This window comes from Leptonychotes weddellii, chromosome 14, assembly GCF_054177405.1.
Source record: "Leptonychotes weddellii isolate Sample4059 chromosome 14, ASM5417740v2, whole genome shotgun sequence".
NCBI lineage: Eukaryota > Metazoa > Chordata > Mammalia > Carnivora > Phocidae > Leptonychotes > Leptonychotes weddellii.
This window is the reverse complement of record NC_138382.1, coordinates 25,223,097-25,247,216: the sequence shown is the minus strand read 5'-3', so window position 1 is coordinate 25,247,216 and position 24,120 is coordinate 25,223,097. Positions and strand designations below refer to the sequence as shown.

Sequence of the window (24,120 nt, the reverse complement as noted above, 5' to 3'; positions counted from 1 at the left end):
TACTGTCTTACAATCCTTTCTATTTCTGTTAAATCAATAGTAATGTCCCCTTTTTCCTTCAGATTTTAGTTATTTCAGTCTTCTTTTTTTCTTAATCTAGCTAAAGGTTTGTCAAGTTTGTTGATCATTCTGAAAAATGATCTCTTGGTTTTGTTGATTTTTTTTTCTATTGTTTTTTAGTCTCTCATTTATCTCTGTTCTAATCTTTATTAACTTCCTTTTGATAGCTTTGGGTTTAGTTTGTTCTTTTTCTAGTTCCTCAAGGTATGAGGTTAGAGTGTTGACTTCAGACCTTCCTTTTTTTTTAATGTGTTTGCCACTATAAACTTCTCTTTGTACTTCTTTCACTGCATCCTGTAAGTTTTAATATTGTGTTTTCATTTTTATTTTTCCCCAAGATATTTTCTAATTTCTCTTGTGATTTCTTTTATAACCCATTGGTTGTTTAAGAGTGTATTATTTAATTTTTTTAAAGATTTATTATTTTAGAGAGAGAACGAGTGCCAGTGGGGGAGGGGCAAAGGGAGGGGGCAAGAGAGAATCCCAAGCAGGCTCCACACCCAGTGTGGAGCCCGACTTGGGGCTTGATCTCACAACACCAAGATCATGACCTCAGCCGAAATCAAGAGTCAGACACTTAACTGACCGAACCAACCAGGCACCCCATTTAATTTCAACATATCTGTGGATTTTCCAGTGTTTTTCTGCTGTTGATTTCTAATTTCATTCTATTGTGTTTGGAAAGAAAACTGTATGATTTCAATCTTTTAAAGTTTATTAACATGTTTTATAACCTAACATATGGCCTATCATGGAGAATGTACCATGTGCACTTAAGAAAAATGTGTATTATGCTGTTGTTGGAAGGAGAGTTCTGTATATGTTTGATAGGTCCAATTTGTCTATAGGGCTATTCAAGTCTTTCTTTCCTTCTTGATCTCCTGACTGGATGTTCTGCCCATTAATGAAAATGGGGTATTGAAGTCTCCTACTGCTATTGTAGAGCTATTTTCCCCTTTCAATTCTGTCAATATTTGCTTTAATATTTTAGAGCTCATTTGTTTGGTGCATTTATGTTTACAATTGTTATAGCTTCTGGGTGAGTTAAATCAAGAACTATCATTTAGTATACTACCCTTTTTTTGTCTTTTATGACAGTATTCAAAAGTTTTTTTTATCTGATATTAGAATAACCACCCTGCTCTCTTCTCGATACTATTTGCATGGAGTATCTTTTTCCATCCTTTCACTTCCAACCTCTGCATGTCCTTAAACCCAAAGTGAATGTGTTATAGACAGCATATAGTTGGCATATGGTGTGCTGTAGTTTTTTTTAATCTATTCTGCCGATCTGTATCTTTTGATTGAAGAGTTTAACCCAATTATATTTAAAGTAATTAATGAGGGATGCCTGGGTGCCTCAGTTGGTTAAGTGTCTGCTTTCAGCTCAGATCATGATCCCAGGGTCCTGGGATCAAGCCCTGAATTGGGCTCTCTGCTCGGCAGGGAGCCTGCTTCTCCCTCCCACTTTGCCTACTTGTGCTCTGTCAAATAAATAAATAAAATCTTTACTAAAAAATAATAATGTAATTAACAATAGAGAAGAACTTACTTTTGCTATTTTATTTGTTTTCTGTATGTCTCATGGCTATTTTGCCCCTCATTTCCTCCATTACTGCCTTCCTTTGTGTTATGTGATTTTTTTAGTTACAAATTTGATTCCTTTCTCATTTCCTTTTGTGTATATTCTATAGATATATTCTTTGTGAAGATTATATATAACATCCAAAAGTTGTAACAACTTATCTTAAACTGATACAATTTAACTTCAATTGCATTAAAAAACCCTCCTTTATAGCTTTGCCCCTCACTGTCACAAGTTAAATCTTTATATATCATGTATTCATTAACACAGATGTATAATTACTTTTATGCATTTGTCTTTTTTTAAAGATTTTTTTCCTTTTTTAAAGATTTTATTTTTAAGTAATCTCTACACCCAATGTGGGGCTTGATCTCACAACCCCAAGATCAAGAACTGCACATTCTACCAATGGAGTCAGACATGCACCCCTGCATTTGTGTTTTAAATCCTATAAAAAGTAGACTTATAAACCAAAATTACAGTAATGCTGGTTTTTATATTTGTCCCTGTACTTACTAGCACTGAAGAATTTTATATATATATATTTTTAAAGATTTTATTTATTTATTCATGAGAGACAGAGAGAGAGAAGCAGAGGGAGAAGCAGGCTCCCAAGGAGCAGGGAGCCCGATGCGGGACTCGATCCCAGGACCCTAGGATCATGACCTGAGCCAAAGGCAGACGCTTAACCATCTGAGCCACCCAGGCGCCCGAATTTTATATTTTCATATGGCTTTGAGTTACTGTCAGAGTTACTGTCAGAGTCCTTTAATTTGAACTTGAAAGTCTCTTTAGCATTTCTTGTAGGACAGGTCTAGTGGTAATAAACTCAGCTCTGTTGTCTTAATTTCTCTCTCATTTTTGAATGACAGTTTTGCCTGATACAGAACTCTTGATTTTTTTTTTTCCTTTTGGCACTTTAAATATATCATTCCACAACCTTCTGGTCTGTAAGGTTTCTGTTGAGAATCTGCTGGTAATCTTACTGGGGATCCCTTATACATTACAAGCCATTTTTTTCTTGCTGCTTTCAAGATACTCATTCTCTTTGTCTTTAACTTTCTACAACTTGATAATGTGTCTCAGTGTGAGTATCTTTGTGTTTATCCTACCTGGAGTTTATTGAATTTCTTGTATTTGTATATTCATGCTTTTTCCAAATTTGGGATGTTATTATTTCAGTCATTTTTTCTTCAAATAGCTTTGTCCTTTTCTCTCTCTTCTTTTGGATTCCTATAATGTGTCTATCAGTCTATTTAATATGTCCCATAAATTCCTTAAGCTATGTTTATTTTCCTTTACTGGTTTTTGTTGTTTTTGGTTTTTTTTGCTCCTCAGATCTGTCTTCAAGTTTGCTGATCCTTTGTTCTGCCTGTTTGAGTATGATGAGTCTTTCTAGTGATTTTTTTTTTTTTTTATAATTCAGTTATTGTATTTGTCAGGTTCAGAGTTTCTGCTTTGTTCTTTTTTTATATATAATTTCTATCTCTTTGCTGATATTCTAATTTTGTTTATATATTGTTTTCCTGATTTCCTTTAGGTCTTTGTCCATAGTTTCCATCTAGCTCTTAGAGTTAGGACAGTTGTTTTAAACTCTTTGTCTATTAAGTCCTATGCCTGTGTTTCTTCAGGGATGGTTTCTGGAGATTTTGTTCCTCTGAATGAACTGTTTTCCTCTTTCTTTAAATGTCTTGTATTTTTGTTTTCTTTGTAAAAAATTGGCCATTTGATAAAATAGCCACTTCTAGTCTTTGCAGACTAGTATGGAAAACATTCATTAATTAGCAGGGTATATCTTGAGTCTTGGGAGCAGCTCAGGCTAAGGATTAAAATCTACTTTGGTCATTTCTGGTTATGTGTCCTGCCTGGGTCTGTGTGTACATGTGTGCATTTAAATGTCTTAATTTCCCAAAGAGTCTCATTTCAGTGTCTTCTCAGGGCCTTAGACATATTCTATTATATTCCTCTACTGTAATATCACATCCCAAGGATAGAATCCCACTGCAGCTTTCATGCACCATGGGGCCTATCACTGCTTTCAATAGCTTCTGCCAGTCTGAGATCCAAGTTATGCCACCATTCCTCCTCTGAGCACTGTCAGGTGAAACAGAAACCATTCCCTCTGGCAGCTCACAGACAGGTTAGAAAGCTGCAAAGGAGTTCCACACTGCTCTTTCCAACCTGAGAGGGAGGGAACTGGGAATTGGTTGCTTCCTCCTGGTTGTGCTGCATTAGTGAATGGGGGTAAGGCAAGAATGAGTAAAGATGCCATGAAATTTCCCAGTTCTGAATATAGCTTCCTCTTCTTGATTGGGAATTTGCTTGATTACTGTAGATCTTTGACTGATTTAGAGAGTTCCAATAAAGTTATTTTAATCAGTCTCTAGTTTTTTTAATCCACCCGTGGGGAAACATGTACCTAGAGCTTCTTAGTCTGCCATCTTACTGGCATCACTCTGATTTCCTCTTTCATACAAGAGTTATTTAAAAATATATTTAAAAACGTCCACATGGCTAGATTTTTATTCACTACATGTTCATTGTTATTTTGTAGGGTATTTTATTTTGTACTGGAGCCATGTAATCTAGTCCTTGTGATTTCTATTAAAATATATAGTCATTTAAAAGTATGCTCTAAAATGGAAGATTGGGTATTTTCAGTTGTGATATGGTTATATACATTTATTAAGTTAAAGGCTAAATAACTGTTATTCAAATAATTTATGTATTTCCTTTTTTTGCCTAGTTGATCTATTAATTTTTGAGAGAGGGATATTAAGTTTCCCATCATGATTGTGGATCTGTCCATTTCTCATCATAAAAGAGTTTTGGCTTTGTTATGGAGTGACTATTATACTTTCCTCATGGATTGTTCCCCCATTTTGTTTTCCTTAATGCATCTTGCCTTTAAATCTACTAATATTTGGCTTGATATTAATATTGCCACTCTCACTTTTTGTTACCATCTCTCTGATTAGATTTTTAAGTATATTTTTATTTTTAACCTTCTATATATTTTTAAATTTTATATATAGTAATAAGCATAAACCTGAATCTAACTTTTCATTTTCCATTTCTTTTTCTGTTTGTTTAAATAAGGAAGTTTTAACCCATTCATATTTATATTTGGCCTTATTTCTCACAGTTTATCTTATGTTTTGTATTTGCCATGCTTTTTTAGTTTCTTCCCCTTCACTACACACTCACATTTCCAATCATTTACTGAAATAATCACATTTTCTCAGTGACTTTTAAAAATTTCTTTTGGAAGTTCTGTTTGGATGTTTTACATCTAATTTCCAATGTTTCTCAAAGTGGATTTGGGGATTAATTGTATCAAAATCACCTTGGGTGTTTGTTTGTTTTTAAGATTTTATTTATTTATTTGAGAGAGTGCGTGGGCAAAAGCGAGCAGGAGGGGGAGCACTGAGAAGAGGGAGAGGGACAAGCAGACTCTGTGCTGAGTGCAGAGCCTGATGCAGGGCTCAATCCCACCACCTGGCAATCATGACCTGAGCTGAAATCAGGAGTCGGAACCATTTTAACCAACTGAGCCACCCAGACATCCGTGGGTAGTTTTTAAAAATTGTGGTAAAATATATAAGCTTTACCACTTCAAACATGTGTTGTTTTTTTGTCTTTGTTTTTGTTTTTATTTTTATTTATTTATTTTTTTAAAGATTTTATTTATTTATTTGAGACAGAGAGAATGAGATACAGAGAGCATGAGAGGGAGGAGGGTCAGAGGGAGAAGCAGACTCCCTGCCGAGCAGGGAGCCCGATGCGGGACTCGATCCCGGGACTCCAGGACCATGACCTGAGCCGAAGGCAGTCGCTTAACCAACTGAGCCACCCAGGCGCCCTGTTTTTGTTTTTAGAGAGAGAGTGCCTGCGAGTGGGGTGGGGAGGGGCAGAGGGCAAAGGAGAGAGAGAATCTTAAGCAGGCTTCATGCCCAGTGTGAGCCTGATGCAGGGCTCAATCTCAGAAGCCTGAGATCATGACCTGAGCAGAAATCAAGAGTCAGATGCTTAACCAACTGAGCCACCCAGGTTCTCCCCACTTTAACCATTTTTAAACATACAGTTCAGTGGCATTAAGAAAATTCACATTGGTTTGCAAACATTACCATCATCCATCTCCACAACTTTATCACCCCAGACTAAAACTTTGTACCCATTACACAGTAACTCCCTATTCTCTCCCTTCCCCTGCTGCTGGTAGCCACCATTCTACTGTCTCTATTAATTTGACTATTCCAGATACAACATATAAGTGGAAATATATAATATTTATCCTTACATATCTGGCTTATTTCAATTAGCATAATGTCTTAAAGGTTCATCCATGTTATAGCATGATCAGAATTTCATTCCTTTTTGTTTTTTAGAAGCTACATGAGATGATGGATGTTAACTAAACTTACTGTGGTAATCACTGCATAATATTATGTAAGTCATTATACTATATAGCTTAAATTTATATAGTGTTGTATGTCAATTATATCTCAATAATACAAAGAATTTCATTTATTTTTAAGAATGAATATTCCATTTTATGTACAGAATACATTTTGTTTATCCATTCATCCATCAGTGAACATTTGGGTTATTTCTACCTTTTGGCTACAGCGAGTAATACTGCTATAAACATGGTTGTACAAATATCTATTTAAGTTCCTGCTTTCAATTCTTTGGGTAAATGTGGTAATTCTATACTTAATGTTTTAAAAACCACCATCTTATATTCCATAGCAGCTGCATCATTTTATATTCCCAGCAGCAATGCAAAGGGTTCCAGTTTTTTCATATCCTCACCAAGACTTGTTTCCTATTTTTGATAATAGTTATCCTAACGGTCATGAGATTGAGCCTGCCTCAGGCTCCGTGCTGGGCATGGAGCCTGCTTAAGATTCTCTCTCCCCCGTGCCCCTCCCCACCCTGGCTCACACAAACACACACACACACACGAGCTCTCTTAAAAAAAAAAAAATTATCCTACCAGGTATGAAGTGATATCTCATTGTAGTTTTGATCTGCATTTCCCTAATGATTGGTAATATTGAGCACGTTTTCATGTGCTTATTGGCCATTTGTATATCTTTTTTGGAGAAATGTCTATTCAAGTCCTTTCCTCATTTTTAAATTAGGTTTTTATTTCTTGGTTGTTGTTACCAAGTTTTAGAAGTTCTTTATATATTCTAAATATTAAGTCCTTATCACATCTGTAATTTGCAAATACTTTCTCCTGTGGGTTGTCTTTTATTCTGTTGCTATCGATCGTCCTTTGATATACAACCTGAGGAGTTTCTTAAAATGCAGACTGTAGATCCCCACCCTAGACCTACAGAATTAGAAAACCAGGAGGATAGTGCCTGAACATCTGTGCTTAAAAAGTGAACCAAGTGATTATTATGCCCAACTCTCTTAGTTGTTGCCCTTAAATTTTTTTGTTAAAACTTAAAAAGATTTTTTGGCATAAACTTGAAAACTGACCAAGATATCCTAATTCTTTTTTGATGAAATATAAATCCTAACACAATTATCCCCAAACTCCAATGTTTTATTGAAATTATATGGAATTTTAGTTTTTGATTCTTATTTTTTTTTCTTTTTTTTTTTAAGATTTTATTTATTTGAGAGAGAGCACAAGCCAGGGGAGGGGCAGAGGGAGAGGGAGAGAGAATCTCAAGCGCACCCCTTGCTGAGCAGAGCCTGATGCAGGGCTCAATTCCAGGACCCTGAGATCATGACCTGAGCCGAAGTCAGACATCAAACTGACTGAGCCACCCAGGCACCCCTCTTACTAATTTTCTTATACCATCCCTTCATATTCTTGAGAATTCTTTCTTTATAACTGCATTAAGCCTCTCAACTAAACCATCAACAATTATTTAGACTTAAATATAAATTTCTCAGTTCCTAGATGTCAACAGTTGCTTTATTTTCCCTCACATATTGATATTTTAGCCATTGATTACAACTATAAATCAAAATTATTTTCTTGCAGATACTATCATATGAATTTTGTCACTTTGACAACTTCAACTGTCTTCCAGAATTCTATAATGTAGATGAAAAGTCTGTTCTTCAAAGTCTGTTTTTTTATTTTAAAGATTTTATTTATTCAACAGAGAGAGACACAGCGAGAGAGGGGACACAAGCAGGGGCAGAGGGAGAGAGAGAACCGGACTCCCCGCTGAGCAAGGAGCCCAATGTGGGACTCGATCCCAGCACCCTGGGATCATGACCTGAGCTGAAGGCACCCTCAAAGTCTGTTCTTCTGAAATGAGTGTGATTTTCATTTATTTGTAACCTGTTTTGTTCTTTTTGTCTTTGTTTTATAAATAATTTTCTTTCCCTCTTTCTCACTCTGGCATTGTTTAGCCCCTTTCTTTATCTCTGCAACTTAGAAATATCACCAGTATGTGTCTGTATGTTTTCTCTCCTGCCCTGTCATTGTGTTCTAAAATATTCATTCCTTTTATTTTCCATATCAATCTCCATTTTCAGTCCTCTCCATTATATTACTTAGACCTTGAACTGAATTATATGGCAATAGCTTTAATTTCTAAGAATTTCTTTTTTTTTTAAGATTTTATTTGAGAGCGAGAGAGCACAAGCCGGGGGGAGGGACAGGGGGGAGAGGGAGAAGCAGACTACCCACTGAGCAGAGAGCCTGACACGGGGATCATGACCTGAGCTGAAGGCAGATGCTTAAAGGACTGAGCCACCTGGTGCCCCTAATTTCTAAGAATTTCTACTTTTCTCTTCTATGCACACTTTTTTACACGGTGTCCTATTCTTATTTTATTTCCTTCAGGGTCTGTTTCTCATCTTGGCCCTTTTCTTTCATACTGTTGGTTTTATTAAACTATCTCATAATTCTTTTTTTTTTTAAAGATTTTATTTATTTGAAAGAGAGAGCGTGAGCAAGAGAGAGAGCATGAGCAAGGGGAAGGGGAGAAGCAAGACTGCCCTGCTGAGCAGAGAGCCTGACGTGGGGCTCAATCCCAGGACCCTGGGATCATGACCTAAGCCGAAGGCAGTTGCCTAACCAACTGAGTCACCTAGGCGTCCCCTATCTCATAATTCTTAATTTTCCATTCATAATTACAAATGAGGAACTGGGTAGACTGCATAGGAAAGCTGGTCTGGATTTCTACACAGCTACACAGGTCAGTTTAATCATTTCCCCCTTTTTATGTTCCATGGAGATCTGGGATTACTTTAGGTTCAGCTCTGCTTTATGATCTGGTCTTAATGCCCACTGTAAAAACCTCCTGTCAGTCTGATTCCCCACTTATTTATAAAATTTATGAAATAAATCTTTCACCTTTGATCAAGGGGCATCTGTTGTAGGCCAATCCCTCTTTATATATGGGGTGTAGGAGAGGAAATGGCTTTAGAATTAGCGCATCAATTAATTTCCCAAAGAATTCAGTCTGGTCTCTTCCTACATCTTACAGTTGCTGACCCAAGCTTGAAATTTCTCTGTGCTCTCCTACCAACTTTGGACTGTGGCTTTTCTCTGCTGGTTTCTTGATCATATATACATTCTGTTTACCTTCTATCTTCTAGGAGTTTCTTAAAACTTCTGATCTATTAGTAGTGACCCTCCCTCTCTTCCTGCAGTATTATGGGTTTTTTCCTTCTTCTTAAACCAGTCCTGTCATAATAATGGGATTTTGAGATGGACAGAAAATAAACTGCTATTATCAGCCTGCCATTTGGGTTCAGATTCAGGGTTATCTTAAATACAATTTTTTTCCTAAGGTTTTCTCTATCTTCTAATCACAGTAATATTATAAGCAACCTAAAAGAGTCAAAAAGGAGTATTTTTAGATAAAAAGTACTTGTAGGTCACTTTAAATTTTGTCAGTATTATACCTGTCAATTGCTTGAAGATCATTGGCTGGATTCCAAGTAGGATCAAATAATACAACAACATTGGCACCAACAAAATTGAGGCCTAGTCCACCAGCCCTGGAGGAAATAGAAAAGGGCATATTAAAATAGCAAAAACATAATTGTTGCCCTCTAATTCAATTGTGCCATGTTTCTGTAACCAAATCAAATCAACCAATCTATAATCAATATTGCATTAACATCATAAAAGTAAGATGATTAAAACACAAACATGTCACAAACGAAATAGCTATGGAATATTATTTTTCTACCATTCTAGAATATCTCTAAACAAACAAACAAACAAACAAAAACCTGACCGTTAAAGCCCACATAAGTAGGCTGTGCTGTTTTTTTCATTTTTTGGATATTCAAATACTATGCTATAAAGACTTTCCTAACATACTTTCTAAAAATTTCAAGTATAGTCCAGCTAAATAAAGTACTATACACATTTTTAAAAATCAATACAGGAGTAGATGTACTTCTTATTCCTTCCACTAAGTGCAGCTAAAAACCCCTGGACATCATATTTATATAAGATTCTAAAAGGTAGAGAGAACAAGATTGGCTAGGGACTATACGAACTAAGGAATGACACGGCAATGAGTTCTCCAGCTATCTTTTTGCTTAAAAATCCCAGACTGGGTTCTGGAGAAACCAGCATACTGGAAATGCCAACAGTCAAGACAAAAAATCCCTCAAGAAAAGCCTTCTTCCTTTAGCCAAAGAACCAGGAAAGGTATAGCCTTTAAGACAGAAAGATAATAACAGCCTATCCTTGTAAATACCATGGAAAAAAATCTATGGTCCCACTCCCAACCTGGTCAGTAAAGGCTGAGTGAGGAGATTAGATTTCCACCCTTGCCTAACTACAATGGGGTGCCTCTCACCCACACCCAGGGAGTGTCAGAGAAAACTGACTGAGGAGCTGGGGACATTCATTTATGCTCAGCTATAACCAGATTCCCTCTGTGATGTCAGTGGAGGCTGTATAGAAACAGTAATGAAGTGCCTCACTCTCAGGATGTCAACAGAAGCCAAGCAAGAAACACGGATTCCCATCCTTATGCGGCTGGCATGGTGTCTGGCTAAAACAAGAAAAAAGCCCCACTATAGATAAGCTCAAAATAAAAAATAACAAAATGTGTGAAGAAACCATCTACCATAAGCAAGAGCCAGAAAGAACAACAAACAGAGGGATTAGCAGCCCCAAGTACAGGAGTTAATAGAGCAAAAATGCCATTCAAAAAGAGATTTAAAAAAAATAATGATTAAAATTACTAAAGAAATAAGAGAAAGATTAGAAACCATAAAGAACAAAATATGAGTAAAAACAGGCAGATCTGAAAATATCAATAGGACTTTTAAACATGAAAAATAGTCTTTAAAAATTCAATGAATGGGTTAAATAACAATTTCTAATATAAAGAGATAATTAGGAGCTTTATGGCAAATCTTATCAAATTAGATGGAGTGAGCAGAAAAGGAGTGAGAGATGACTGCTTGTCATCAGAAGTTCTATACCATTTGAACTGTTGCTGAAGACGTTTATGACTTTGAAAAACATTAAGAAATTAAAAATGCTTATTATTTAAAAAATTAAGAATGCTTGTGTGTACTTTATAAAACTTAACTGAAGACAATATTCTATGTCATTTATTGCTCTATAGGTAAGGAAGGGCTCATGTGAGAAATTACTTCTTGATTCATTCACAGGAAAATGGGAATCCAGAGCGTCTCTCCTTATGACTTCATTGCAAGAATTTGAGAATAACTTCAGTGTTCAACAGTAAGTAGCTCACTCATCATATATATAATTTTATTCCTCATTTTAAGTAATTATTGTGTTGACTTTTTACATTTTACATATATTTGTTTTTAAAGTCCTTTGAAATTCTTTTTGAAAGATAGTGGGGGCAGATCTATAAAATACTTATTACATTAGATGTCCAAGTAAGGATTTGTTAGCCCCAAAAAGGGATTAATCTTCTTAGGTGTTTATATTGGCTTAAATCTTTCTCTAAAGTGCGTATATTCTTTAAAAGGTTTTAATGAGAAATTCATAAATAGGTGTTAGAACTGACCTAACTTCTATAAAACCTATTAATATGGAGCTGCTGTGGTTAAGACCAGGTAGACAAAGGGAGGAAGTACATGGCCCACTAAGCCCAGTGGGCTCTCTAGTGCTCCTTGAGCACAGTTTAAAAACCACTGCTACAAATGATTCTCAGTTATATGATTAATAACTTGATTATTCAATTAAGTCTGACTGTTCTGACCACAAGACATGAATAAGAACACTATCACAGAAAATTCCTGGGAGGAAACATCCATTTCTTTTGATTGTTATCTTTATAAACCCAGACATATAAGGAGAATTCAGTGATGATAAGGAAATTGAGAGACAAGGTTAGGTAAAACTCAAGATATTGTTATTTCAGTCATAATTAATAGCATTTTTGCTGCTTCTCCTTAAAGCCAAATAAAACAAAGCAATATAAGCATAACCACTGAAAATTAATCCAGTAATAATTTTTAAATTACCCTAAATCTTAAAAGCAGTTAGATAAAAATCAAGTTATCAAATTTTATTTTCTTACATTGTGGAGACAAGGCAAATGTTAACATCTTGTGTACTGTTGAACTCTTTCACAATCTTGATTCTTTCCTCTGATTTCGTACTTCCATCAAGTCGTCGGTAATCAAGGCCGGCTGCCATACAGTATTGCTGCAGAACATCAAGCACCTAGAGAAAAGACATGAAGAAGGGCAAAGACAAATTCATGGTTTAATAAGTTTCATACCACTATAGAGATAAGATTTACTAAGTATTAATAATTGCTGCTTACAAGTTCTTTCTTACAATTACAAGAGCAACAAATATTTTCCTGGCTTCTGGCTCATGTATTTCTTCCCATTATCCTGAAACTGACTTTAAAGTTCACCAATATTTGTCTTAAAAAAAAAAAAAATCGGGGCGCCTGGGTGGCTCAGTCGTTAAGCGTCTGCCTTCGGCTCAGGTCATGGTCCCAGGGTCCTGGGATCGAGCCCCGCATTGGGCTCCCTGCTCCGCGGGAAGCCTGCTTCTCCCTCTCCCACTCCCCCTGCTTGTGTTCCCCCTCTCGCTGTGTCTCTCTCTGTCTGGTAAGCGCTGTGAATTGTGCAAGACTGTTGAATCTCAGATCTGTACCTCTGAAACAAATAATGCAATATTTGTTAAGAAAAAAAAAAGAAGAAGAAGAAGGTAGCGGGAGGGGAAGAATGAAGCGGGGGAAATCGGAGGGGTAGACGAACCATGAGAGACGATGGACTCTGAAAAACAAGCAGGGTTCTGGAGGGGAGGGGGATGGGAGGATGGGTTGGCCTGGTGGTGGGTATTGAGGAGGGTGCGTTCTGCATGGAGCACTGGGTGTTATGCACAAACAATGAATCACGGAACACTTCATCTAAAACTAATGATGTAATGTATGGGGATTAACATAAGAATAAAAAAAACTAAAAAAAAAAAATCAATCTTTTAGAAAACAAAAATCAAACTTTATTGTTTTTAAACTAAAACCGGATAAAAATAAAAGTATTGGCCAATTTATATAAATGAATTTCAGTATTTGTGCTATTTTCCAGGTTCTAAAATCTCTTAAATGTCTTGAACATTTTAATTATAACAAAAACACCAACAGAGAATTAAAAATCTATCTTTGTATTTGCTATTTGACAATACCCTGATATCATTGAGATTTAAGCATCTGTTTTAAAAGTTGCTTACCTCACTACCATTTTCTACAGTATGTATAAGATAGAAAATGTGGCTGGACACATTATGTCTCTTAGGCTTTGTGCCTCAGAAGTTAGGGTTGGGCCAATCAAAAATATACTTCAGAAGAAACTCACCTTGGTGGAAAAGGAGAAAAGAAGTATTTTATCTTTGTTTTTCCTGCAATGGTTTAAAAGCTGCTGAAGGACCTGGAAATGAACCACAGAAATCAACCACCAGTGAACCAGTTCCAACTAAAAGCACACTTTATACATATAAACATCACTTGAGAATTTCTTAAAAATTATTTTTATACAACATAACCTCAGTCCTCTTTCCTAATTCCCTTGATTTTTGCCAACTTAGAGAAATAAAGTATTAGATATTACATGAGATGTTATTCATCATCATACTGTCAATAATGAGGTAAGGTTCCCAAAGACTTTTGTTTCATCTCATCTGGTTTTAATAAAAAGGAAGCATTTTAGATTATGGGATGCATTTAAATGAATTAATTTAATTTCTAAAACACACTTTCTTTATACCTACAATATGTTCAGAAACTAAATTACAGAACAGCATTCCTTTTAGGAAGTATTTAAGTTTTTTCTAGATAGATATAATGAAATGTGTTTAATTACATCTAGGTTCTAAAAGTCTTGATATTTATTTTCTTAAAATAATCAGTCACATATACACCTCTTCTCATTTTATCCCCTCTGCTTCTCTATTTACGGTAAGCCCTGACTTCCAGATTTGATTTTGACCTCAAAATGTCAATAATTTGCCCCCATACACAGTGCTTTTAGGGAGGAAGCAAATAATCAAAAGCCTATTTATAATAGTAATACTGTTATTTTTAAAACAGGCATTTCCACATCTGGCAATGACAGTTCCAGAACACTGTGGAAAAGTAATCCACAAAGGAAAGAAAAGGAATTTTCTGAACTAAGCCTAAAATTTTTCTGAATTATGCAATAAACACTTCAGCAATTTTGTTTATTCACTGATAAGCATTTAAACTTAAATAAAAAATTGTAAGAAATATAAGACACTTTCAATAGTTGACTAAGAGGACAATGCTAACACTGACCCCCGCCATCCAATCCCTCAGAAAAATCCATGGGGTTAAAAAAAAAAGCTACTCAGATAACCAATCAAATGGTGAATAAAAATGTCACAGATCAGGTAAACCTAATTTTAATACTTGCAGAACTTATAAAGTAAGCTCTGCATTTATTTGCAAAATAAGTTTTGTATTTGCTTTATTTTTTAATAAAATAACTGATTCTATATAAAGTATGTGCATTTGAATTTCACATAATACATTAATTTTTTAAAATTAAAAGACTTTATTTTTTAGAGCAACTTTGGATTTACAGAAGAATAGAGTAGAATATACAGAGAACTCCCACAGACCCCCTCTCCTCCATCTTGCACTTCTGCCCCTCCCCTGCATGCAGCTTTCCCTATTAACATTTTGCATTAGGGTGGTACATTTGTAAAACAGATTAATGAATAAATTATTATTAATAATACATTATCATTAACTATTATTATTAAATTATTAACTATTATTATTAACTAAAGTCTGTTTATATTACTTACATTAGGGTTAATTCACTGTATTGTACATTCCATGAATTTTTATAAACATGACATATACATGACATATGATATGTATTCACCATTACAGTATTATACGGAATAATTTCACTACCCTAAAAATTCCCTGTGCTCCATCTATGCGTCCCTCCTTGCAAACCCCTGGCAACCATTTATCATTTTACTTTCTCTAGAGTTTTGCATTTTCCAGAATGTCATATAGTTGGAATCATACAGTATGTAGCCTTTTAGACTGGCTTCTTCCACTTAGCAATATGCAATTAAAGTGCCTCGAGTCTTTTTTGTAGCTTGATAGCTCCTTTCTTTCTATTACTGAATAGTATTCTATTGTCTGAATGTACCACTATTTATCTATTCACCTACTGAAGGACATCTTGGTTGCTTCCAAGTTTTGGCAGTTATAAATAAGATTGCTATAAATATCTGTGTACAGGCTCTTGTGTGAATATAAATTTTTAACTCATTTGGGTAAATACCAAGGAGTGTTGTAAATAACAATTCACAGCTAAGAAATCTTGGGCCTAACTTTTCTCAAATTAGTCAGGCCTAGAGATGAACATGACCCCTATATGATCCCAACAGCACTAAATTGGGTTTCCTAAGTCTTTTTCCCCACCCCCCACAGTAAGTGGCTCTGTGGTATTTCCCAAGGGAAGGGAAAATGAAGATTCTTATCAGGGGAGTAAGTTCAACTTGTGACCATCCACTTGAATAGTAGTTGAGATCACAAAAGACCTTCACATATAAAAGAAAAAGGTTGAGTTCATGAGTGTAGTTTTGAGGGTATGAAGGGTACAATGAGCATTACATCAACAAATAAATTACAGCTGCAAGCTGACCTATAATAAGAGAAGCACAACTAGCATCTTTTATCACCTGAATTCAAGATATACATGCAACTTGGATTTCTTAACTCTCCCCATAGGCAACAAATTATATGCCTATACATTCTATATCACTAAATTACCAGATGATGTTGATAATCAAATGATGAAACATAATCTTAAAAATATAACCCTAGGTTATTACTATCAGTCTCTGTCTTGCTGGTGTTCTCTCACAAAACAAATAAACTACAGGCTTCTTTCACATATACAAACACCTACCCAGCCTCCAGCAACAATTCATGCTTGCTTTTTCCCTTCTAAAAATCATAACAAAAAATAAATGTAATAATTATTTTAATCAGACATTGTTATTCCTAGATATATAACTCCAATAGTACATTTTAAATCATATGTTGAGTATACAAGAATATAAAATATAGAGTTATAAAATTCCATTTAATATTAAGAGTAACTTTTTAGTGAAGAATCATAATGAATGCAATTTAAATATATAACATAAGATAATACAGTTTTCACAGGAGGCCATGGTTTCTGGCCTGGGAAATAAGTGCTCAGTTCTAAATTAATTGAGCTTTTTATATTGTTTTATTTAAAAATAAATAAAAGTCAATAAAATGGATGACAAAATAGATTAACTATTGTTAGGAAAGATTGTTAGGAACTTTACTATTGTTAGGTTTGAATTATTTATTATGATAATAAATCATAGAATATTCTCACTAACACAGACTTATTTTAAAAATACACAACTCTCAACAAAGTAGGTATAGAGAAAACATACCTCAACATAATAAAGGCCATATATGACAAGCCTACAGCTAACATAACACCCACTGGTAAAAACTGAAAGCTTTCCCTCCAAAATCAGGAACAAGACCAGGATGCCTGCTCTTGCCACTGTTATTCAACATAGTACTAGAAGTCCTAGCCAGAGCAATTAGGCAAGAGAAAGAAATAAAAGGCATCCAGATGGGAAAGGAAGAAGAAAAACTGTCTCTATTTACATATGGCATGATCTTATATATAGAAAACCCTAAAGACACCACCAAAAAAACTGTTAGAACTAATAAATTCAGTGAAGTTGTACGATACAAAATCAGTCTACAAAAATTCATTGCATTTCTGTACACTAATAAGGAAATATCAGAAGAAGAAATTAAGGAAACAACGCCATTTACAACTCTATCAAAAAGAATAAAGTAACTAAGAATACATTTAACCAAGGAGGTGAAAGACCTGTACACTGAGAACTGTAAGACATTAAAGAAGACACAAATCAATAAAAAGGTATGCAGTGTTCATAGGTTGGGAACTAATGTTGTAAAATGTCCATACTGCTCAAAGCATTTATAGATTCAATGCAATGGCATTTTCCACAGAAACAGAACAAACAATACTAAAATTTGCATGGAACCACAAAAAAACCCAAAATAGTCAAAGCAATCTTGAGAAAGAGCAAAAAAACTAGAGGCATCATACTTCCTAATTTCAAACAATACCACAAAGTTATTGTAATCAAAACAGTATGCTATTGTCATAAAACAGACATACAGATCAATGAAACAAAATAGAAAGCCCAGAAATAAACCCACACATATATAGTCAATTAATTAATGACAAAGGAGCTAAGAATATACAATGGGGAGAAAGACAGTCTTTTCAATAAATGGTGCTGGGAAAACTGAACAGCCTCATGCAAAAGAATGAAATAGATCTCAGTAAGACATCTGCACCCCCACATTTACTGCAGCATTGTTTACAATAGCCAAGACATGGAAAAAATGTTCAGTGTCTGTTGATAGATAAATGGATAAAGAAAATGTGATATATACATACATAATGGAATACTGAGACATAAAAAGGAAGGAAATCCTGGCATTTGCAACAACAGGAAGGGCAACACGCTAAATGAAATAAGAGAGAGAAAAACAAATACCCTATGATCTCATTTATATGTGGAATCTAAAAAAAAAAAAAAAAAAAAGCTTGTATTTATAAGTACAGAGAACAGATTGGTGGTTGCCAGAAGCAGGGGTTGGAGGCAGGCAAAATGGGTGAAGGTAGTCAAAAGGTACAAATTTCCAGTTATAAGTCCTGGGGATTTAATGTACAGCACAGTGACTACAGTTAACAATACTATATTACATATTTGAATGTTGCTAAGAAAGTATATCTTAAAAGCTCTCATCATAATAAAAAAGACTATGTGTGGTGATGGATATTAACTAAACTTATTGTGATAATCATTTTGCCATATACACACATATCAAATCATTATGTTGTACACCTAAAACTAATATGTTATATGTCAATTATATCTCAATAAAAAATACATACACAGTTTTTAGGTAATCTTTTTGGCTTTTATTTTATTTCATTGAATTAGAGGTCCAAGCAAACTAAACTATGATGAGTGTACGTAGATTAACTGCTAAAAATATTTCCAGGATTTTAAGAAAACCACCTGACTACTTCAAATTACTTCTTTATTTATTTAGCCAAAAGAAATAACTTACTTTCTTCTTAATTAAACCATAATGTTGGGAATTGTTTTGTAATAATCTCTGAATCCATAAATAAAATTCTTGATAGTTACTAAAGAGTTAAATAAAGTGTCTGCCAAAAGGCTGGGAGCTACCAGCAATTCACGCAGCTGTCACCAGCAGTGCCCCGAGGCCTGGGTCATGGCTGGAGAACCAAGCCTTACCTTTCCCACCCTTCCCTGGGAATGCATCACCGAGAGCAGCATCTACAGGTCAGTCTCCTGGTGTACAACAAATGCTCCCTTGCTACAAATGAGACTTAGCAACTTTCCAATATAGGTTGGCAAGTAAAAACAAGAGGCGGAAAATTGTCTAGACACAGAGGTCTTGTCCACCTCGAACCCTTTAAGAAGTTTCTTTCTCTAATTCCCAGCTATTGCCTATCCTCATCCTTGTATTTGGCATTCGAATTTATATTTCTGGTAGATAATCTCTTAAACATTTGAAGATAAGCTATTAAATATGTGGCAACAGCATACATTTTTAAGAGGGCATACATCTCATAAATCAGTAAGAAAGTCTGAAGTATATCTGATGTAACCACAAATTGAGAACCTACTGCATGCATGGTTCATTGTAAGCCAGTAAATGCTGATAAGGCTACATCAGTTGTCTTTGGCTACAGTCTCTTCTGAATGATTGGGTATCTGTTCTGATTAGTTATTGTCCCTGTCATACCATTGATAAATATTTTGTATATCACCCTTATGTGTGTGCAGCCTGAAAGAGCACTTACCTTCATTTTCCCACTGTATTTTGGGTCAGAAAGGGTTTCAAAGGCTGCATCTTTGCTTTTCTGCACAAAATCTGGAAACTTGGAAAATACCTGATCACATATCCTTTTGATAAGTGTTTCCTTAGGAGGAAAAGACAGAAAAAAGAAATTTCAACGTAACACATTTATACCTATATAAATTGAGACTGTTTATGGAAAAATTCTATTTAGAAGGAATATATACTTTGAAGATATTATCTTCTCTAAGTCAGACTAATAATTCAGAAAATCTTAAAGTGATAATGTTAATCATATATGGCTTTGATGAGTTCTGAGATAATGATAGGACTAATAATTTTATCATTATTCTTTTATAATCTCTAAAGCAAGGAATCAAATACTTCCCAAAGAGCAAACAGTACTATCAAAGAATAATATTAAATGCTTATAAGATTTTAAAATTATATTTGAACAGCTTGAAGACTATAACACAAAAAGAAAATATAAAATCATTATATTAAAAAGCCTTAAAATAATAAATAAATAAATAAATAAGCCTTAAAGAAGATTTTTTTTTAATTTACGTTGTGCTCTAGAATAAGATACAATTGAAATGTTCAAAGTAAATGATTGCGTTTATGTCTAAACTTTGAAACTGCTGATTTTTGCCAATTTGGGAAATAGTCCTAATATTTAACATACAGATTACTGTAAGTGAATTTTAATCCAGTAGGTTGGATAAATGGAGTTAGATACATTATTAATAGAATAAGACCGACTCATCAAATATCTTACTTAGTAATTATATCAAAACATGTTAGGAAAACAAATATAGCAACATGACCAGAGGCATAAAAAAGAGTTATTATTTTAACTTAGGCTTCAATTTTCCCTTAAAAAACTTAAGAGCATATACTTCTTTGACACCCAAATTAAAAAATGAGCAAGTCAGTTTCCTCTTAAATTGCATACAAAAATAACTTAAAGATACTTGGCTACGACATTTTATAGCAAATATAAAATCTTTATACCAAACAGCATCACAAAGAAATGTAAAAAGCCAGCTCAAACCTGGTGTTTGGAGGAGCTAGCAGACTGCAGGAGTGCAACATGGTTAGCTACCTTCTGAAGGACTGCAAGGTAACTGAAATACAAGGTTTTCACTGTTTCACCATGTGAATTGGTCTATAACCAGAAAAAGAGAAAATAAAAACAAGCAAGGCTATGTAACTACTGACTTCATAAACTATATCGCTTACACTAATGTTTATCATCTGGTTACCCCTGGCACAATACATTCTGAGAAAATGATGGTCAACTGTTATGTAAAATATCCATGAATCACTTAATGTGAAATCATACTTTTGGTGATGTTTTTAAGAAAAGAGGGGAGAAAGTCCTCATTCCAGAAAGTATCTACCCTCATGATCCACAGTGATAGAGAATGCTGCCATACGAGGTTCCTGGTAATAAAAAATGGCACGGGGGCAGGGTTACACTTCACTGTCCCTTCACTGTCCTCTTGTTTATATTCCAAGGCATCCGAGGAAACTGTGCTATTCTGAAAAAGTGACGCAGTTAAAAACAACAAAATAAATGAGAGATGGAATAAATCTCAATCTAGATAAATATTTATTTGGGGTCCCTCTATGTACATGGATATTTGACAGATACCTTGATAATAAAATAGAGAGGTAAAAAAAAAAAAGGGCAGGAAATACAGATAGAAGGTTAAAAAAATACAAACTAATATTTGTTTCTAAATAAAAATAAAATACTCTATTATACCAATATACAATTTCGAATAATTAACACTCTATCAGAATAGTATTTTAAGCCTGCTATCAAAGACTAAGTTTACTATTAAGGGATAAGGAGAAACCTCTGAAAATAAGATGAAGTCCCAAGATGAAGTAGGCTACTTCCCAACAAAAGTTGAAAGGGAGGATATCAAATTGAAGCTACTAGTTTCTGAGAGCTACTGAAAAACCAGTTTATTGAAAAGATATTTGAATATTATATTTTGCTATGATTACTATTTGATATTGTAAAATACTTTTGGAAAACTATTCCTTTTTATGAACTTATGGCATCTAAAGTTAAAGAACTGAGGAAAAGTTATTTTATCTGCTCCTTACCTCCAACATTAGAACAGAGAACTATGTAATCAAAAGGAAGATGTGGAGATACCACCCAGAAATGCTTGCCTTATAACAACAATTTCTCCTTTTCCGGCCACTGCTGCAGCTACAAGGCTCAGAAGACTGAAGTATCAAAGTCACATCTTTTGTTTCTAATACCGTTTGATAGACAGCTTTCTGAAAATCTGTCAGAGAACAATACACCATCTGCCAAGATGAAACACAAGGCAATTATTGGTACTTTTTTATAGCAGTAGTAATCATAACACACATCAGATTTTGAAGTCTGTAAGAGTGAAAACTGCTTATAAACTATTTTTCTTTTAGATATATTATTATGACAATTTCTCCCACCCTACCCTAAACTATATAAATAACTTTCTTTTCAAATAAATCTCATAGAGTTTGTTTTTCAATTGAAAGGAATCAAATATGAAAAAAACAAGTGTTTTCCTTATATATTTCTAAATATATTCTGGGTCTTTTCAGGCTTTCATACTACTAGCCCATCATGCAAATAAATGACTACGGTTTAGGTCAAATAAAAAACTAGATAGGGCGCCTGGGTGGCTCAGTTGGTTGAGCGGCTGCCTTCGGCTCGGGTCATGATCCCGGAGTCCCGGGATCGAGTCCCGCGTCGGGCTCCCTGCTCAGCGGGGAGTCTGCTTCTCCCTCTGACCCTCCCCCTTCTCATGCTCTATCGCATTCTCTCTCTCAAATAAATAAATGAAATCTTTAAAAAAAAAAAAAAAAAAAAAACTAGATAAGGAGGGGTGCCTGGGTGGCTCAGTCGGTTAAACGTCTGCCTTTGGCTCAGGTCATGATCAGGTCCTGGGGTCCTGGGAGCCCCACATCAGGCTCCCTCCTCAGCCGGAAGTCTGCTTTCCCTCTCCCTTTGCCCCTCTCCCCTGCTTGTGCTCTCTCTCTCTCTCTCTCAAATGAATAAATAAAATCTGTAAAAAAGAAAAAAACTGGATAAGGAGAAAAGGGAAAACTTTGGAACAACAGTATGAATAGTACTTACTGAATTCCCTGAAAACTTAGAAAAAAATTTAAAACTTTATTATTCTTATTTGTATTATAATTTGTATTTGATATCCTACTATAAATTCCTAAGATTAGTAAAGGTAAGAATTAAGAAAATACACATAAAAGCAACTACAAGTTTCTATTTTATGCCCAAATTAAAAAAAAAAAGAAAATTTGATAAAATCATGCCACTAATAGGTTATGCAGGATATAATTTACCTTATATTTCTAGTAGCACTGGAAGTTGGTAAAAGTCTTCTAGATGTAGTGGTATATAACCAGGGTCATAAAAACCCATAATAAGATTTTGAAAAATGTGAATAAAAAGGAAAAGCCATCTATTTATAAATATTTATATATCACTACAACAGAATATTATAAAAAAATGACAAATTCTGTTGATTGTTTCTTTTGGTATACAGAAGCTTTTAAGTTTGATGTAGTCTCACTTTTTTTTTTTTAAAGTTATTTATTTGAGAGAGAGAGAGTGCGGGGGTGGGGGGGTGGTGAGGTGCAGAGGGAGAGGGAGAAAGAGTGTTAAACAGACTCCACACTGAGCACTGAGCCTGATGCAGGGCTCGATCTCACGACCCTGAGATCACGACCTGAGCTGAAACCAAGAGTCAGACGCTTAACCAACTGCACCATGCAGGCGCCCCATAGTCTCACTTCTTTATTTTTGCTTTTGTTGCTTATACTTTTGATGTCATATTCAAAAAATCATCACCAAGACCAGCATCAAGGAGCTCTTTCCCTGTTTTCTTCTAGGAGTTTTAAAAGATTATGTTTTGTGTTTTAATCTTTAATCTATTTCCAGTTAATTCTTGTGAGAGGTATAAGACAGGAGTCCTACTGCATTCTTTTGCATTTGAATATCCAATTTTCCCACCACCACTTATTGAAAAGAGTATATTCCTTTCTTACTCCCTGAGTATTCTTGGCTCCCTTGACTGTATATGCGTGGGTTTTTTTCTGGGTTCTCTATTCTACTCTACTGATTTACGTATCTGTTTTTATGCCAGTACCATACTGTTTTGATTACTATAGTCTTGTAACATAGTGTGAAATCAGGAAATGTGATGCCTGCCAACTTTGCTGTTCTTTCTCAAGATTGCATTGGCTATTTCGGGATCTACTGTGGTTCCATACAAATTTTAGGAATGTTTGTTCTATTCCTGTAAAAATATGCCATAGGAATTTTGATAGGGATTGCACTGAATCTATACATGGCTTTGGGTAGTATGGATATTTTAACAATATTAATTCTTCCAATCCATGAACATGGGTATCCCTTCCATTTTTTTGTGTCTTCTTCAATTTCTTTCATCAGTTTCTTATAGTTTTCAGCGTATAGGTCTTTCACCTCCTTGGTTAAATTTATTCCTAAGTACCTTAAAACATGTAGTAACATTTACTAAACACTCCTCACATGCTACACACTTCAGAGCAACCATATAAGGCAGACACTGCTATCATCATTCCTATTTAACAGATAAAGAGACCAAGGTTTGGGAGACTTAGCAAATTGTTCAAGGTCACAAAACTCCTAAGTAGGGGAGCCAGGATTCAAGCCTATATTATTTCATTTCAGAGCCCAAGCTCTAAACACTCTGTGCACAATTCTCTCTTCATATATTTATGGTTATTGCTCCTACTGGATAGACAATTAAATAATATACATAAAATTGCACAAAATATTTTAAAAAGTGGGGGTTCATTAAGTATTCCAATTAAACAATACTATTTGCTTTAGAGCAAAAAGTCAATTTCCCCAACTTGTTATCAGTTTATTTTCCTTTCAAATCTATTTTTTTAAAGTAATAATCAACAGGATATCCTAAGTTTAGAGAGTATTTGATAGTATTGCCCGTATATGGGACATTAATTAAGCTTAGTTCATAGTAATTTATA

General features: G+C 34.7%; 1 protein-coding gene and 1 long non-coding RNA gene across 3 annotated transcripts in view; one reads left to right on the top strand and one right to left on the bottom strand.

Moving 5' to 3' along the window:
• The window catches only part of LOC115945126 (uncharacterized), a 114,896-nt gene that overhangs the window by 46,263 nt on the left and 44,513 nt on the right, over positions 1 to 24,120 (top strand). Inside the window, exon 2 of the long non-coding RNA XR_004079591.2 lies at positions 11,270 to 11,342. This is a non-coding gene — a long non-coding RNA (uncharacterized LOC115945126). The remainder of the gene's footprint in view (positions 1 to 11,269; positions 11,343 to 24,120) is intronic.
• Positions 1 to 24,120, bottom strand: part of ERCC6L2 (ERCC excision repair 6 like 2) — a 77,858-nt gene that overhangs the window by 13,620 nt on the left and 40,118 nt on the right. For both annotated transcript variants that reach the window (XM_081802943.1, XM_081802944.1), the window contains exons 7-12: positions 21,247 to 21,387; positions 20,111 to 20,224; positions 19,061 to 19,180; positions 13,445 to 13,516; positions 12,154 to 12,299; positions 9,533 to 9,628 (exon numbers count right to left, since the gene is read on the bottom strand). In XM_081802943.1, coding sequence (XP_081659069.1) covers positions 9,533 to 9,628; positions 12,154 to 12,299; positions 13,445 to 13,516; positions 19,061 to 19,180; positions 20,111 to 20,224; positions 21,247 to 21,387 — 689 coding nt within the window. The remainder of the gene's footprint in view (positions 1 to 9,532; positions 9,629 to 12,153; positions 12,300 to 13,444; positions 13,517 to 19,060; positions 19,181 to 20,110; positions 20,225 to 21,246; positions 21,388 to 24,120) is intronic.